We start from the raw sequence: 17,034 nt of genomic DNA, 5'->3' as shown, positions 1-17,034 counted from the left end.
GCAGGAATTCCATTTGTTCATACACATCTCTGACTCAACATTGAGCAGTTAAGTTCAAAATGTTGTTTTGTCCCCACTTTTTATTTGTAGTCTACATTTAATGGAGTTAAGTGGCTCTATTACAGTTGACTGTTGGTGGCCACCATTTCCCATTCATGGATGTTATCAAATACAATCCTAGATGCTAAGGATACAAAGATGATTAAGACTCATACCCCACTAATGCATGAGGTAACATGTAAACATATTAATTACCAGTCCATGGGGCAAGTGGGTTAAGAACAAAGTATTATAGAGCATAGATAATGGAGATTCTATCCCTGTAAGGAATTGTGGAAGGCTTTTAAAAGGAAGTGATATTTGAACTGGGTCTTGAAATGGTAAACTGTGGGAAGAAAAGGCAATTTCAGTTGGGACAAAAGCATGAATATCAGAATCTGGAGAAGCTTAGGGTTACAGAGAAAGGAAAGTGGCTTGGAGCAGGAGCCAAAGAAAGAGGGACTAGAGAGGTATATTTTTCTAGGATGACATTGTAGAGCTTGGGTAATAACTGGAATGTGATAATCCCATTTACTGAGCACATAAATATGCCAGATATCAAGATGTCATAAGGACAGGTGACACCTCTATTTATAAAACATGAAGAGAATAAGAATCAGGGGTCCTTAATAAGTCCTACTTGGAATCAGTATTCTTTTTCTCAGGTCTTTTGGACTCCTATTATCACCACAGGTGAATTTAAGGCAAAGTGGTTTTAAAATTCTGTTACCAAGAACTCTGAACTCTAGTGGAGCTCTACAAAAAGTAAAAAAAAAAAAAAAAAAAAACCTTCTAAAACACAGTATCCGCCAAGTACATGGGCTCATGCCTTCAATCCCCACTACTTGGAAAGCAGACTGGGAAGACTGTGATTCAAGGCCAGTCCAATCAAAAAGTTAGCAAGGTCCCATCTCAACCAATAAGTCAGATGTGGTGGTGTGTTCCTGTATTCCCAGCTAAGAGGGAGGCTGAAGCTAGGAGGATCATGTCTGAAGCCAGTCCTGGACAAAAACATGACACCCTATCTGAAAAATAAAGCATAAAAGGGCTGAGGGCATGGTTCAAGTGGTTCAGTACCTGCCTAGCAAGTGTGAGGCCCTGTGTTCAAACCCTAGCGCCACCAAAAACAAACAAAAAAACTATGATTACCATTTTCATCAAATTTATGAATTACAGTACACTTTTAACTTAAGAGCTTTCATGCTAAAACAAATAATTTGTATAAAGAAAACCTACTAATTTAGTTCAATACTCTGTTTTCTAAATGATTTTTTTCTGATCCTATAAAATTATACATTTTATAAAATAAATAATTTGGGAAGTGCAGAAAATAGAAGGAAAAACCCAATGTTTCTGCCATTGGTGGGCAAATATCATTAATAATTTATTGATAGCCAATGTTTTGTCATGGCTATTTTTTACAGAGTCATATACAGAAATATATAATTGCTTAAAATAACTTGTGCAATTAGGCACAATTTATAATAATGCAAAGTATTGGAAGGGTCCAATATTGAATCTTTTTTATATTTTTGCTGGAACTTGAACCAGAGCCTTGTACATGCTAGGAAAAAAGATTCTTGAGACTAAAATCCACTGAATAATAAGCATTGGACAATTTATTTGATAGAGTACTTATCAATGCCAATGGTTTAATAAATAATATCAAGCCATTCTTTCTTGGCAATATGTGAGTTCAGTAGTTAAAAAATGTCATTAGTTTAAATGCTATTCAAAAGATAGGAATTTTAGTATAAGTCACAGAATTTCTATGTATTCATCAATACCTAAAGTCCTAATCTCAAAAGAAAAATAAATTATTACATAGAGTTCTTTTATTGTTCTAAAACATTCTGAAAATGGCAGTGTCTTTGGTTTGTGGAATAAAAAACATGTCTGGTTGTATTTGTCTGTTCTCAGCACTAGGACAAAATATCTGAGGCAGGCTAACTTTATAGAAAAGAGGTTTATTTAGCTCACAGTTCTAAAGGTTCAATGTCTAAGGCAGAACAGGCCTCATTGGTTCAGTCTCCAAAGAGGGCTTAATGCAAATGGCATCCCAATGGTAAGACACTTGTAGGAAGAAGAAATCAAATCTTGAACCAGGAAGCCAAAGGGTGATTCAGGAGTGAGGCTGGCTCTTGTAACTCTCTCAGGGTTGCTATAAGAGCCACCTCAGTCCCTTTGCCTGGGATTTAAAGACCTTCTCCTAGGCCCCATCTTTTAAAGGTTTTACACCATCTCCTAAACTGCCACCCTGGAGACCATGCTGTCAACAATGAACTCTTGAAGGACAAACCACATCCAAACCATAGCAATGGCTATGTTCTTTAATATCCTTTAATCTGAAATCCTAAAGGGTTAGTTCTTAGCCAGCCATGGTGGTGCATGCCTATAATTCCAGCACACAGGAGGCTGAGGAGGAGAATCATGAGTTTGAGGCCAGACTAGGCTATAGAGTGAGACTCTGTATCAAAACAACAGCAGCAAAAACACCAGTTCCTATAGAGCCAGGTACAATGGTACATTCCTATAATCCTAACTTGGGAGGCAGGAGGATCACAAGGTGAACCTCGACTATACAGAGAGACCCTATCTCCTTCCCCTGCCTCCCCCCACACAAAAGGTTAGTTTTAAATTTTAGGATCAAGTAAATAAGACTAAATTAAAAAGAAAAAACAAAACAAAAACTTACATCAGTATTCAATATTCTAAATAAGTATTAAATGTTAGCTACATGCTTTGATTGGTGATATTTGAAATTAATTCCAGGGACTTTAAAACAGAGGAGGTGAAAGAGTGGTTAGGAAATGAAGAAGATGTTGTAAGACCTTCCATCTTCTCCACCTCCACAGAAAAGTCTGGATGACAAAGAGTTTTTGGAATATTGTCATAGTAAGAGATAACTTCTTACCCTTTTGCCCTTGGTACCCCACGACCTCCAGTAAGGTCCCTATCTCCTGGCATTCATGTCCTTATGGTATTTTATCTCCTTGAGTGAGGTTGGAACTGGAGATTCACTTCTGACTCTGTTGATGTCATTCTATGACAGATGATATCAAATTGCCAACAACCATATGAGTTTGAAAGCGTATCCCTGCCCAGTCAAGGTTTCAGAATAGAAGAGCCTAAGATTCTATTTGTCTGAAAGTTCAACTTCTTTACAAAGCTTTTTTTTACTCATTTTTTATTTTACTTTTATTTCTTGACAGTGCTAAGGACCAAACCAGGGCCTTCTACTTGCTAGGCAAGTTCTCCAGCTCTGAGCTACATCTTCACCTTGACTTCTTTTAAGTTTTTATTTTTTTTTTTCACTGAGAAGATTTGGGCTGAAGGGGCTTTGGGGAGAATGCAAAAAAGCAAACTATGCCAGATTATTTTCTTTACAATGGGCACACATCTTGAATCACCTATTTCCTAGCATGCACTGTAATTGGGTCACATTGCGACAGAAGCTGATCAATGATGTAAGCACCAGATTAATTCTGGTAGCACCTATGTGACCCTGAGTATTTTTGAATCAGACACTGAGGATTTCACTAATTTTAATTGATATTACATGATAAAATATAAAGTTAGTTAGCACAGTGTATGAATACTCACCGTTATTGTAATTGCCATTTAGAAGGGGTAGCATTTAGAAAAAAAGGAATGAAGACAACATAAGGGAAATTTGAAGAAAAGGTAGGCCCAAAGGTAAGTCTTAGTTGTGGGATCCCATATGACTGCCAGAGTTGTTACCATGGGATAGGGTGCATACAGAGGAAAAGCAACCCCTTCCACCCTGTCACTAGACCAAAGTGTGCACTTGTGTGAATTAGCAAAAGCTGTCTTTCCCCAAAGATATCTGCTAGAAAATTATCACAATAAACAAATAAATCTGTGATTATTATGGAAGTGAGAGCTGATCACTAGAACTGCATGCCCAAAAGACTGTATACGGTAGTTGTGAGCTGTCCCTGAAAGATGTCACTACCCTTGTAGAGTATCATTTTGAATTGCTGCCATTTTACCTTTTATGAATCCTGGTGGGCCTTTTAAATTCTTTCTGTATCAAGGTGAGGTATATGCATAAATACATCGTATGACGTGAGGAAAAAGTTTGAAGCTTAGGACACCCCAAAAAATCAAAGAACTGTGACTAAAGAAATGCCTGATTGGTTGGACCTGTCCTTTCCCTACTCCATCTTCCTGTGATACCACAAAGGAAGGTTCGCATGTTAGGAAATCTGCATCAGATGAGATAGGTCTCAAAAACCTTGCACACATCAGTCAGAAGTGAATTAGTTCCTTCTTTATTATTATTAATTTTACAGAATAGTGGGTTTCATTATGGCATCTTCATACTTGCATGTTATGTAATTAATCATATTTAACCCCCATTACCCTCTCTTGCCTTCTTCCCTCCTACCAGGATTCCCCTATTACCACCCAAATAACTCTCTTCTTTCATATCTATTTTTTTAAATCTAGATTTTTCATATAAAAAGAAAATACAATTATTTGCCTTTCTGACTGGCTTATTTCACTTAACATGATGATCTCCAGTGCCATCCATTTCCCAGCAGATGACATCATTTCTTCTTTATGGCTGAATAATTCTTCATTGTGTAAGTATATCACATTTTCCTTACCCATTCATCTGTTTATGGGAACCTAGGCTGATTCCATGACTTGATGACTTGGGAATTAGCTCCCTCTTTGTGTGGTAGAAGCTGGTTTGCATTGAAAACATCAGCACATTTAAGAAAGGTTGATTTCTGGGTTGTTCAGGAAGTCAGCAGGTTTAAGCATAAAGAGTTTAAGACCCAGGCCCTGAGTCAGAGAATTTGTGACCATGTAGGACTTCAGGCTAGACACTAACATGGAAAGAAGCAGGTCACCAGGTCCCAACAAGGCCTCTGTCCTCAGAGCACTGGGATTAGTACAAATTTGAGAAGCTGCACCTTGGAGCTGAGCCAGAAAGTGAGGACTGATGGCAAGGCACAGGTATTTGGAAGTATCAAGCAGGATCAGCTAATTTTTGGAATAGACACTGAACCTTTTCGCTTTAGTAACTTCCTAAACAAGTCCTTGGGACTAGGACAGGGTCAAACTTGTTTATCACGTTCAAATGGTCCCCCATTGGGTAATGAGCCCACAGGGAGCTTTGGGTTCAGTGCTCTCTGGTCTTGAGCCTGTGTCTTCCAATTTGAAAGTGTTTTGGTTTTTTGTTTGTTTGTTTTGCACTTCTAGGGTTTGAATTAGGGCCTCACGTGCTAGACAGACACTCTGCCATTTGAGGTATGCCTCCAGCCCTTCTGTGCTTTACTTATTCTTCAGATAGGGTATAGCTAATTTTTTGCCTTGGCTGACCTCCAACTTTGATCCTCCAGATTTCCACCTCCCAAGTCGCTGGTATTACAGTTGTAAGCCACCACACCCACCTAGAAAGCTTGAAAGTCTTAACTTTGGTCTCACTCCTTGCTTCTTTGATTGATGATTCCACACTCTAACTCCAGTTAATCTCAACATAGAGTTCATGAGACAGGCCAAGCCTCTTCCCTTGATGGTTGAGATAACCATGATGCATGATTAAAGAGAAGCCTGGCATTTCTGGGAATATTTGCCTTCCCTGTGTCTAACTGTTGCTGGGATTCTTTCAGGATCACGCCATCCTGTTCTTTTCAGTTCTCATATTTAGTGAGTAATTGGTGAGATTGTCCCAGTTTCTTTCCTAGTTTTTCTAGCCTCCTCATCACCAGCTTCAATGCCCTGCATGTACAAACTTAAGGACTGGAACTTAGTGGTCTCTACTTTGGGTTCCTGTGCATTCTATACTCTCTGTATGTCCTCTGAGTACTTTGAAATATTTTGTTTTAACTTCTCTTTTCTCCTATAAATTTTACCACTTTGTCCTTAAGTCATTTCTTTACTAATAATTTATTGAGAGGCTGCATTTTTCAAGGCCTGAAGTATCCAATGTCACAAAATTTACCACAGACCCTGGGGATCATAATCTATGCATTTGTGTGATTTTATCTACTTATTTCTTAGGTAAGAACTTTATTCTTTCAATAAATACTTTTGTTTGAAAACTTCTATTTACAAAAGCCTTAAATCTTTAAAATTTCTGTACCTTATAGAATAAAGTTCTAAAGAGCCTATCTTTTTAACAAATCCTTATTTTAAATCTGGATGAGACAGTTTTCACAAAATCAGTTGGAAAGAAAAAAATCTTGATCTAACACTAAACTCTGTCCACTTAGCAAGGCAAAAATTTTTTGATCTAGATTCTGTCTCTTGAAAGGCAAATGACTGTAAGAAATTCTAAGAAACTTGGTTAAGTGTTGTTATAAGCAGACAAATTCCTTAACCACATCTATTTGGTTGTCCTAAAATCTGCCAGACAGAGAGTTCCCACTCTTACCCACCTTCATTGTTGCCTCCAGAGCAGCATTCTCCATGGCAACTGAAAACTTCTCTGGGCTGACATAATCCTCTTCAGCTCCCAGTGCACAGTCAAGGAATTTTAAAAAACAGAGGACTTTGAAAGCACAAAATACTGTCCGACATTTAAAAGGCTGCAGAACTCGAGATAAACAATCATTTATCTTCCCTAAGGTAAGCCCTGGGTTTAGAAATGATCATATCATCCTCTCTCAATTTTTTAAATGCTAACATAAGAATCTTCAACTCTTTTAAACTATAAAAGTAATTCCAGTGTCTTTGTTAGTACACCAAGGTCATTACCCCTGGCTCATCTCTGGGCCAGGATCTGACACAAAATGCTATTAACATTTTGTATGTCTTACACAACCAACTAAAGAGATTTGCTTTTTGTTTTGTTTTTTTCCAAAAGTTGATTAATTCTAATGTCATTTACTATCCTTTCAATGACCAGAGAGTGAGTGGATTTGTCACAGCTCCTAGGGTCTTGAAATCTTGTTTTTCTAAAAATACTTCATTCTCCAGAATCTTGATTTTTTTTTTCTTATTTAAAAAATTTTAATTAGCATAAAATAATTGTACAGAGGAATTTCATTGTGATGTTTACATGCATGCATATAATATACTTTGATCAAATTTACCCCATCTATGTTTTTCTTTCTTAATACTCCTTTCTCCCTCCTCCCACTTTTTAACAGTTTTTGGTGGGTTTCATTATGCTATTTTTATACATATATACAAAATGTACTTTGATCACATTCAACCCCCAATCACTTGTTTCCCCCTTCTCTTCCTGCTGGTTCTTTCCACCAAACAGTCCCCCTTTTACAATAATGTCATTATTATTATCGTCATCATTATTGCTAGCAGAAACTTGATTCTTACTAAACTTAAATGTGGCCAGTGTTTCCTGAACATTGCTGTTTTTCCAGTATTTTGCTCTGTTCACAGCCTTCTAACTCAATATCATATTGGTAATTTATTAGACTCTTTCTCTTTAATTCTATTCTCTGACTTTAGGAGCACAAATCTCCTGATGCTTTTCCAGTGGGATGAGATAAAGGTGTTGCCTGTTTTGGGTTCTATGATGTGTACCGCCTGCAGATAAAGGGAGACTCTTACTGACTGTTAAGTTCCATGAGAGGCACTCTAACAAGCTTCTCAACTGTTCTACAGATTGGAAGTCTACAGCCATGGTAGTTTCTTGCCTGTAATTTAAGCTTATAAATTACCTACAGACCCCCTGTTGTTTAGAAACAGCTTGTCATTGCAAATCAGCTTAGCCACCCAATTAATGAGTCTTTTCAAACATGTTGCAGGCAAGATAATTGAAGCCTTTTTCCCCCCTCTACCACAGAAATTCCTCTGGTTACAACTTTACCCCGTGAACAGCCACCCACCTATCCCTATCCAAGGCCAACTCAAGGTAAAGGAAGACTGGACATGTGCATCTGGACAAAGATTTCAGTATTTTGGGTGCCGTTTTTTCTTCTACTCAGCCTCTTTCCCAATACTCAGACAGACAGACCCTCTTCCCAGGAGAACAGCAGCACTCGGAATCAAGGCCAACTGGTGGAAGTCCTACGGGTTCTTTCTGCTGGTGACCACACACCCCTCAACAACTCACAAAGTCTTATCAGAACATTGTTGGAGAAGACTGGGTGCCCACGGAGGACAGACAGAATGCAAGGAGATTGCAACCTGGTTAGTGAAACAGAATGGGCTCAAGTACTTGGGTGTGTGGGTTCAAAAACAGCAACAGATCCTAGTGTAGTTTTACTTCAGCAAAGCAAAATGAAACACATCTTTCAATATCCATTTGCAATGCATTATGGTAAAATAACTTCCATAATTTGGGATCCAACCAACCACTCAGCATTCTGCAGGTAGTGCTTAAAGATGGGGAAATTTTTTTCATTGCAAGAGTAATGTTTAAGCTTTCTAGAACCTTTCCACATGATTACAGGTAATCATTTGAGAACTCTTAGTCTTTTCTTCTTTCTGATTTTCTAATCCTTTTTTTTTTTGTTTTGTTTTGAGCCTGCCCTGAACTTGCATGTGACTTGTTAGACAAATGCCACTTGTTTTCTGTTGCACCATCACAGAGATTTGATATTTGTCTAACATTCAATTCCTAAGGACTTTCTCCTGGGTATCAATTGGTGTTCTCTAACATTTTGCATGTTGAGTAGTTAACAACTGTATAATTATCTTCTCAGTAATGAGGGATCTGAGCTAGGGGAGAGAAATACCACAGGTAGAGCCGAAATCAGGACCACAGCCCCTGAAGCCCATTTCAAAATCCCAGTTGCCACAGTAAATCCTAACCTGACTGCTGGGTAGGTTTCACAAAATATTCTCATTGGGGCATCATTCTCGCCAGTTTAGGCCTCGGCTTGTCTAGGATGGAACTTTTAAAAAATGATCTCTAGATCATTTTAATATGAAGTCAGTGGGGGCTGAGAATCTCACATTAGGATTGGCAGGTGTCTTGGGAGTGGGGTTGATAAATACAGCATAGGAGGGGGGAGCCCATATCTTAAAATGACTACAAACAAAATCTCCCTCTTCCTTATCCCATTCCAGACCACTGAGACTTTTTTTTTTTTTTAAGGAAAAACCTGCAAAGACATAGACAAATAAAAACAAATAAGCAAAACAGAAGCAAATAACAGCTTCCTAAATCAATGTTGGCCGACTTTCTCAATCATGCATGGCTCTAGGGATAGAGAGAGGGGAACATTTCCTGGCCAAGTGCTTTTGTTTTTTCATCATGACACAGAAGGGGTCTTGTTCATAGACAGAATTTTTCTCTGCTCTTTGTGAAAAATAAATAATTCAATAATTATTAAAATGCCCAGTGGTCCCCAGAGGAAATGTGTTATAATAGGAGCTCATCTGTGATGACATTAATATATATAGATAGCAAGAGAAGACATCCCACTGGAAATAACCAGGAGTCATATCTTATTAATGTCCTCTGAGAATTTGCTGCAGGGCAATGTTCTCCTTTAATGACATGAAGTGCCTTATTAAGGCTGGTGGAATATTAGTTTGGCTAGGGGGAATGTAAACAGGCAAAATTGTTCCCCATTTGTGGGGCTGGGGAGGAAGGGATTGTTTTGCTCTTATTGTTTTCTGTGACATTATCAAGAGTTTAGCCAACTTGGCTTCCATTTGAGTTATTTCCATTTCCAGGCTTTGGAACACTCAGTACAATAGCTTCACCCTCTTGCTGCTGCTTGTTCTTTCTCTGAGGAAGGACGTGAGGGAGTGACAAAGCTGAATCTCAGCTTCCCCTGCTCAAAAGGCTTCCATTCACCTCCATCCCCCAATCAGCCATGGTTCCAGAAATGTCTCCCTGTCATTCATGAAAAGCCAGCAGAAACAGAGTCCTTACGATTCCACAAACACTGGGTTCTGGCCTAAATCACAGGGTTTCAACTTGTTAAGTCTCTTTTGTCATTTTAGAAACTTTGCTGACAAGTGGGGCTCATGTTACAAAGTCCATGGTAAAAAGAGCAAGGGAGTGAGTTTATATCTATAAATGTCTGGAAAAAAAGAGGGAGGCGGGGATCTCGAACTTAGGAGAAGGAAAAAAAATGTTCCCAATTTCAGGCTAGGTTAAAATGGAATTTAAAAAAAAGTAGGAAGATTAGATATTTAAAAATAAATCCATTCAGGAGCTGGTGGAGTGGCTCAAGCCATAGAGTGCCTGCCTGGCAAGCACAAGGTCCTGAGTTCAAACCCCAGCCCGGCAAAAAAAATACACACACACACACACACACACACGCACACGCACACACACGCACACACATATGTGTGTATGTATATCTAAATCCATTCAAATGGAAACCTTTGAAAATAGATAGTTCTTGCCTGATCCTGGCCTTTTCTCTCTTTTCTATTTTTCTTCTTTGTTTTTTTAATGAGAAGCATTAGAATGGGGTTTTAATGGATTCAATGAGGGATTAGAAAATTCCCAAAGACTAGACCCTTCTTCAGTTATGGTGAGAACAATGACCATACATACACATGTTCCTGAATGGCAAAGGACCCTGTTGTGGCATCTTCTAGCCGTTGGGACACACTGAACCTTGGCTTCCTCATCCACGGGAATAAGCTAGGTAGAAGTGTTTTCTCAGGGGATCTTTGTGGGGATCTCATCGACATATCTGGGTGAGGTTGGCCATAGGAGCTAAGGTTCCTTGTGTTCTCTTCTATTCTCTGTCCCTCACGGGTCATGGAGATTCTGATTCTTCCTTTTTTCAGGGGCATCCTCATTTCTGACATCTTCAGAAACCTCTCCCACCAAAGCCCACCAATGCCTCCAACTCATTTTTCATAATTTTTATGTGATAAAATGTAAAAAAGCATCAAGCAGTATCTTATGTTTTTACAACTAACAAGTTTATCTTAACTCTTCTCAGTTAAGACTTCTCTTTTCATTAGTGAGAAAAGCAATAACATCTAGTAGAGACCCATTAAGAGCCAGTGCCTGGGGCTAGGGGCACCAAGTGGTTGAGCACCTGCCTAGCAGTTATGAATCCCCTTCATTGACCAATATCTTCCCAGCTCTTTATTTGGCAGAAAAAGGAAGAAGTACAATATCCTTTTGTATTTTATAGTCAATTATAATCTATTAAAAAAGACTTCCCCACCAAAAAAAGACCATATAAAAGTCTAAGAATTTAAAAGAAGATAGTGGATTTACACGGAGTCAAAATCAAATTTTAAACATCTTTGAGACTAACACCTCTAATTGGTCCTAAAGATCTGACTGTCATCCTACTGATGTAGAGGAAGAAAATTCTCACCCTGCTTTTTCTCACCAAGAGTCTGACCTGGCATAATCTGTAAGTGCGGCTGAGTCAGGACCTGGAAGAGGCTGTGACATGGCAGAGTGAGGGACAGTTACCCAAGTATCTGAGTAGTGTATTTAGCTTGTAAGGAGGGCTTCTGCTCAATGTTTAATCTTTTCCCAAAGCTTATTTCCTTATGAAAAACTAATTCCCTGAATCTGTGTTTTTCCCCTCCTTTAAACTTTATGCTTCCACCTGACAAGATTTAAAGGGAAATCAATGGATTATTCCTGAAAGAGTTCTTTCTTCTTTAACAAAGAATCACTTCACCACAGTCAGCAGCCTTGGATAGATCTTGAGGCCTATAGGGTAGCAGGATTTGCAAAATTTTACCAAACATCCTTTCCCAAACACAACTGACACAGCTACTAAGAACTTTACCAACACGAACAAATCTGGTGACTGAAATAAAAATTCCTGCCTCTCTTTCCTCACCACCATCCCCCACAGTGCTTCCTGTTCTATCTGTGTTCAGGGAGAAGGAATTCATATTTTCTCATTTAGTTCTTCTGATGCTTTCTTTCCTCTAGCTACCGCCTTCTGTATTAGAGTAACTTCTCTAAGATTCAAATTCATAATGGTAACAAAGTTTTCAGCCTATGGTCATTTGATTCAGTTATTTTTATGTCATCATGCCTCAAAAAATTAAAGTAAGGGGTTAATGATACCTGTTCATTCAAGATTACCAAAATCTCTAGTCACATGAAATAAAATGCTTCCATAGCTGGTTTAAACTTTTGAAAGTCAGAAATTAATTTTATCTTCTACATTATAGGCTTTGTACAACCTGATTCTAGAATACCTATTTGTATGACTGCAGTGTAAATTCTCTGCTGTCCCATGCCACACACCCCATATTCCAATGCTGGAAAGGGAGGAACCATGAATGGATGGCAGTCTGAGGCTCCACAGATGGCATGAAGTTTGGCCACATACACTGCTTTGTGCCCACTGACCACGCCCTGGCTACTTATGTGTGGTCAGGTGACCTCATGATTGTCCTACTCTGAGTTCTTCCAACTGACCCAGCTCCATCAAGCAATGTCATGTCGATATACTCATTCAATCTCCTGTTTGTATAACGTTCTCATTCTGATTGATATTAGAATCTTACCAGTCTACCTGCATTCTAATTGATCTCTCTTCCTGCCAAATAGGAAGGACAGAAAATGATTGGTTGAAGGGGCTGCTTATCAAGTACCTAGTGTATATATAGCTTATGCTCTCCATGGTACAAAAGAAAGGGCAAAGGGTGGGTGCAGTGGCTCATGCCTATATTCTCAGATACTCAGAAGATAGAGATCATGCAAAAAGTTAGTGAGATGCATCTCAACAAATAAACCAGGTAGTGGTGGCACATGTCTGTAATCCCTGTGATGCAGAAGACATAGGCCGGAGGATTGCATACCAAAGCTGGCCCCTGGCAAAAATTCTAGACTCCATCTGAAAAATAGCTAAAGCAAAAAGGGCTGGAGATATGGCTCAAGTGGTAGAGTGTTTGCCCAGCAAGTGCAAGGCCCTAAGTTCAAACACCAGCACCAGGGGAATAAAACAGAAAAAGAAAATAAGATCTATCATTGGTAGAGTAGGAATTAATACTGACAGGAAAATAACCACTGATAGCTATGTAACTTTAGGCGTATTACTTACCCTCTCTTGAACTTGGTTTTTCACATATATTATGGGTACACCTTTTTCATAGAAAGAAATTGTAATTCTTGTTTGATTCTGGTCTGTCTCCTGGCATATGGCACATACATGTACCCATTAATTCATTAAACATCAAGTCATTTCATATTTGGATTCTCAATGTTTTATATTATGGGAAGATATTTGGTGGATTATTATAGAGGCTGAGAATATTTTATTTTCCATTTAATATAATGGAATAAGGTTTCCACTATTAAGAAATCATTATGCAAAAGATTTTTCTAACACCAATTAAATTATACTCTGAGAAATACTTGAATATGTAAGGTACTTAGCACAGTGCAGGGCATAGGGCTGCCAATAAATGGTAGCTAACACTGCCAAGTAGTGTGGTTTCCGTTATTTGGTACCTAGAATGGCTTTGTTAATGTTCAACTGAGTCACCTCTTTGTGTCTTTGTGTCAGCCCAGCAAACAGCTATTAATGCATGAGGTTTTCTTGTGCACTGCTTATGGAACACAAAAGGCTGCTGTGGCTCAGAATGAAGCTTAATATCCACATCAGAAGCTGGTCTTGATGCAAACTCTGAGTCAATCTCTATTTGCTGAGTTCTCCATCCTCTGAGGTTGAATTGAGGAGGGACTGGAGTCTGTGTGGCTTTGGGAAGAAAGCCATCATGTTTTGTTTTGGAGATGAATGGTGTATACCAGATGTGACCCAGGTGGCTGCACAGCAGACATGGAATTAGAATCCCCAAAACTTTCGACCTTCAAGAACAGATTAGGAGATATTGTAGTAAATTATCCCCACAGTGGGACCAATCCCTCTCAGATGCAGGTCCAGCATTTCTCAACACTCTACTCTGACGTGGTTGTTCCTGGGTAATGAAGCTAAGGCACTGTGAGAATTCTTAGCTCCACAGCTGTCTCTGAAGAAAAGTAGCTTCTGTCTTGCTGAAGGAGCTTCCAGCTTACAATTCCTGTGCCCCTCTGTCCCTCACTGTCCCACAAGTTAACCCAAACCCCTCATGCCAAGTGAACTTGTCAGATGAGGGGAGCCCCATCTGCCTGTGGTTTGTGAAACAAGGTACCATGGCAGAGGGGAGAAAAGACTTTTCTCTACCCTTTGAGGTTCTGTGACTGGGGGGTGTGAATTGGACTGACAAAAGACAGATTAACAGGAGAAATAGCGTACACATTTTTTTTCTTTTCTTTTCTTTTTATTGTTTTATTATTCATATGTGCATACAAGTCTTGGGTCATTTCTCCCCCCTGCCCCCACCCCCTCCCTTACCACCCACTCTGACCCTCCCCCTCTCCCCCACCCCCTCAATACCCGGCAAAAACTATTGCCCTTATTTCTAATTTTGTTGAAGAGAGAGTATAAGCAATAATAGGAAGGAACAAGGGTTTTTGCTAGTTGAGATAAGGATAGCTATACAGGGAGTTGACTCACATTAATTTCCTGTGCATGTGTGTTACCTTCTAGGTTAATTCTTCTTGATCTAACTTTTTCTCTAATTCCTGGTCCCCTTTTCCTATTGGCCTCAGTTGCTTTTAAGGTATCTGCTTTAGTTTCTCTGCATTGAGGGCAACAAATGCTAGCTAATTTTTTAGTGTCTTACCTATCCTCACTCCTTTGTGTGCTCTCGCTTTTCTCATGTGCTCAAAGTCCAATCCCCTTGTTGTGTTTGCCCTTGATCTAATGTCCACATATGAGGGAGAACATACGATTTTTGGTCTTTTGGGCCAGGCTAACCTCACTCAGAATGATGTTCTCCAGTTCCATCCATTTACCAGCGAATGATAACATTTCATTCTTCTTCATGTCTGCATAAAATTCCATTGTGTATAGATACCACATTTTCTTGATCCATTCGTCAGTAGTGGGGCATCTTGGCTGTTTCTATAACTTGGCTATTGTGAATAGGGCTAGCATACACATTTTGCTTGATGTTAATATTTTTATGTGGCTCAGGAAGCCTCAAAGAAGGAAGTAAGAGCCCCAAATAAATGGCTAAATATGGGAGATTGTATATCATTTTAACAAAGAGCAATACGTTGTGGAGATGTAACAAGAGTAAGGAAAGAGTGGTTTGAGCTAAGGTTGGTAAAATATGGGAAAATGTCTACAAAATAAATGAGGACTACTAATGGATATAGCTTATTTGAGTAAAGTTTGTATAGATTAATCTTTGCATCCATTCCCTGTGATAAAAATGTTCTCTTCTTCTTGATATAGGACACCTTTCTTACTGAAAATTTATGCTAAGCTTTTAGATAGAAAGAGAAAAATCAGAGAACCCTTTTGTATTTATTCTTTTTTCAATTGTCTTTAGCTCAAAATAGTCAATATGTCCTAGTGGTACATTTTGGGGAGGTATGTTCTGATTCCCTTCATTGGAAACTCTTTTTTAGCAATTGTCTTAGGTAAAATAGAAGAGTGGCAGAGGGCACTCATTCATTGAATTTTTATACCTCTTAAGTGCCAGTTATTGTGCTATAGTTTAAGAGTAGAACTATATAAAACAGATGAAACCTGGCATTTATGGAACACTTTTTCTCATAGGAGAGAGAGAAAATAAACACACAAAGTAATTTTGTAATAGTGCCATGAAGAAAACACACTTGTGATCTCTTCTAGAGTTGTTCTGTCCAGCACAGTAGCTATAGACACCTGTGGCTTTTGAGCCCTTCATATGCAGCTGATAAGTATAAAATATACACCAGCTTTGAAAGAGTCCAACAAAAAGAACGTAGAATATCTCATTAATAATTTTTGATTTCATGCAGAAATGATTGAATCTTGAATATGTAAATTTCTGTGAAATGTCATTACAATTAATTTCACCTGTTTTTTACTTTTGAAAATGTGACTTCTTGAAAATTTCAAAGGCATGATATTTGTATTGAACAGAGTCATGCTGGAGAACACAGATTGCAGGACTGTAGGAGGGCTTCCCTAAGGGGGTCATACATTAAAACCTGAGAAATGAGGGAACAAGGTGACCTGAAAGACTATGGGAAAGAACTTGGTGGGACTGGAGGAAAAAAAGACACAGAGGTAGAGTTTAGTGAAATGGTAGGGAAAAGCTAAGATGAGGTAGAGAATAAGATAAGGTATAAGACAGGAATCAGACCAAGAAGAAAATTGCAGAAAGTTCAAATTTCTTTCTATATGTAATGGAGCGTTATTTTTAAAAAACAAAGAATTGGCTGATCCTATGCAAAAGAGTTAATCAACAATTTGGGAGCAAGCATAATGGAGGACAGAGGGACCATTCTTGAAAGAGGGCTCCTTAGGTGGGCACCTTCACTACATAAAAGCTCAACCATGATACCTCACTTTCTTATCCAAATCTAGCTATTGAGTCTGACTACTTTTCTTTTCTATTCATAAAATACAAGCAGTGGGGAGCCTGTGATTGTTAGGTTTCTGGAGCTACTTGTTAAACTTTGCTTCTTTTTCTCCCCCACCCCAGTGTTTTGAACCAGATGCCATGTTACTAATAGCTGGAGGAAATTTTGAAGATCAGTTTGGAGAGGAAGTCGTCCAGAAAGTTTCTCTTCTTCTTCTCTATTACATTACTCATCAGGAAGAGATCTGTTCCTCAAAGCTCAACATGAGTAATAAAGACTACAAATTCTACCTACACAGCTTACTGCGCCTCAGGCAGGATGAAAACTCCTATTTCCTTTCATTGAATGAGACAGAAGACATCTTGGCTTTAACCAGACAGTACTTTGGCACTTCCAGGAGCCAGGTAAGAAGGGCTAAATTGCTAACTGCCACTGAACTAGATACAGTCTTGGAAACTTATTTTTGTTATTTATTTCCTTCTAAGACATGAAAGAACTTGTAGGAACTGGTTTTAAGCTATGGAATGGCAAGTGACATAATTTAAAATTCTGAGGGGTGGGGGCAGGGGGGAGAAATGAACCAAGCCTTGTATGCACATATGAATAATAAAAGAAAAATGAAAAAAAAATTAAGAAATTTTAAATCCTCTATTAAGAAAATAAAAGAACGAGCCATTTCTAAAAAAAAAAAAAAA

The 17,034-nt window shown here is 38.6% G+C and overlaps 1 protein-coding gene across 3 annotated transcripts in view; it reads left to right on the top strand.

Annotated features, from left to right (window-relative positions):
- Positions 1-6,472: 6,472 nt before the first annotated feature.
- The window catches only part of Slc39a12 (solute carrier family 39 member 12), a 74,312-nt gene continuing 63,750 nt past the window's right edge, over positions 6,473-17,034 (top strand). The window contains exons 1-4 of one of the 3 annotated variants that reach the window (XM_074056580.1): positions 6,473-6,642; positions 7,489-7,664; positions 7,826-8,172; positions 16,462-16,743. In XM_074056580.1, the coding sequence (XP_073912681.1) occupies positions 7,912-8,172; positions 16,462-16,743 (543 nt within the window). In that variant the 5' untranslated portion in view covers positions 6,473-6,642; positions 7,489-7,664; positions 7,826-7,911. The remainder of the gene's footprint in view (positions 6,643-7,488; positions 7,665-7,825; positions 8,173-16,461; positions 16,744-17,034) is intronic. The other 2 variants (XM_074056581.1, XM_020180980.2) reach the window with 2 other exon arrangements.

Source organism: Castor canadensis, chromosome 15, assembly GCF_047511655.1.
Source record: "Castor canadensis chromosome 15, mCasCan1.hap1v2, whole genome shotgun sequence".
In the NCBI taxonomy this organism is placed as follows: Eukaryota; Metazoa; Chordata; class Mammalia; order Rodentia; family Castoridae; genus Castor; species Castor canadensis.
Note: the sequence above shows the minus strand (reverse complement) of the source record. Positions and strands in the feature narration are given on the sequence as shown.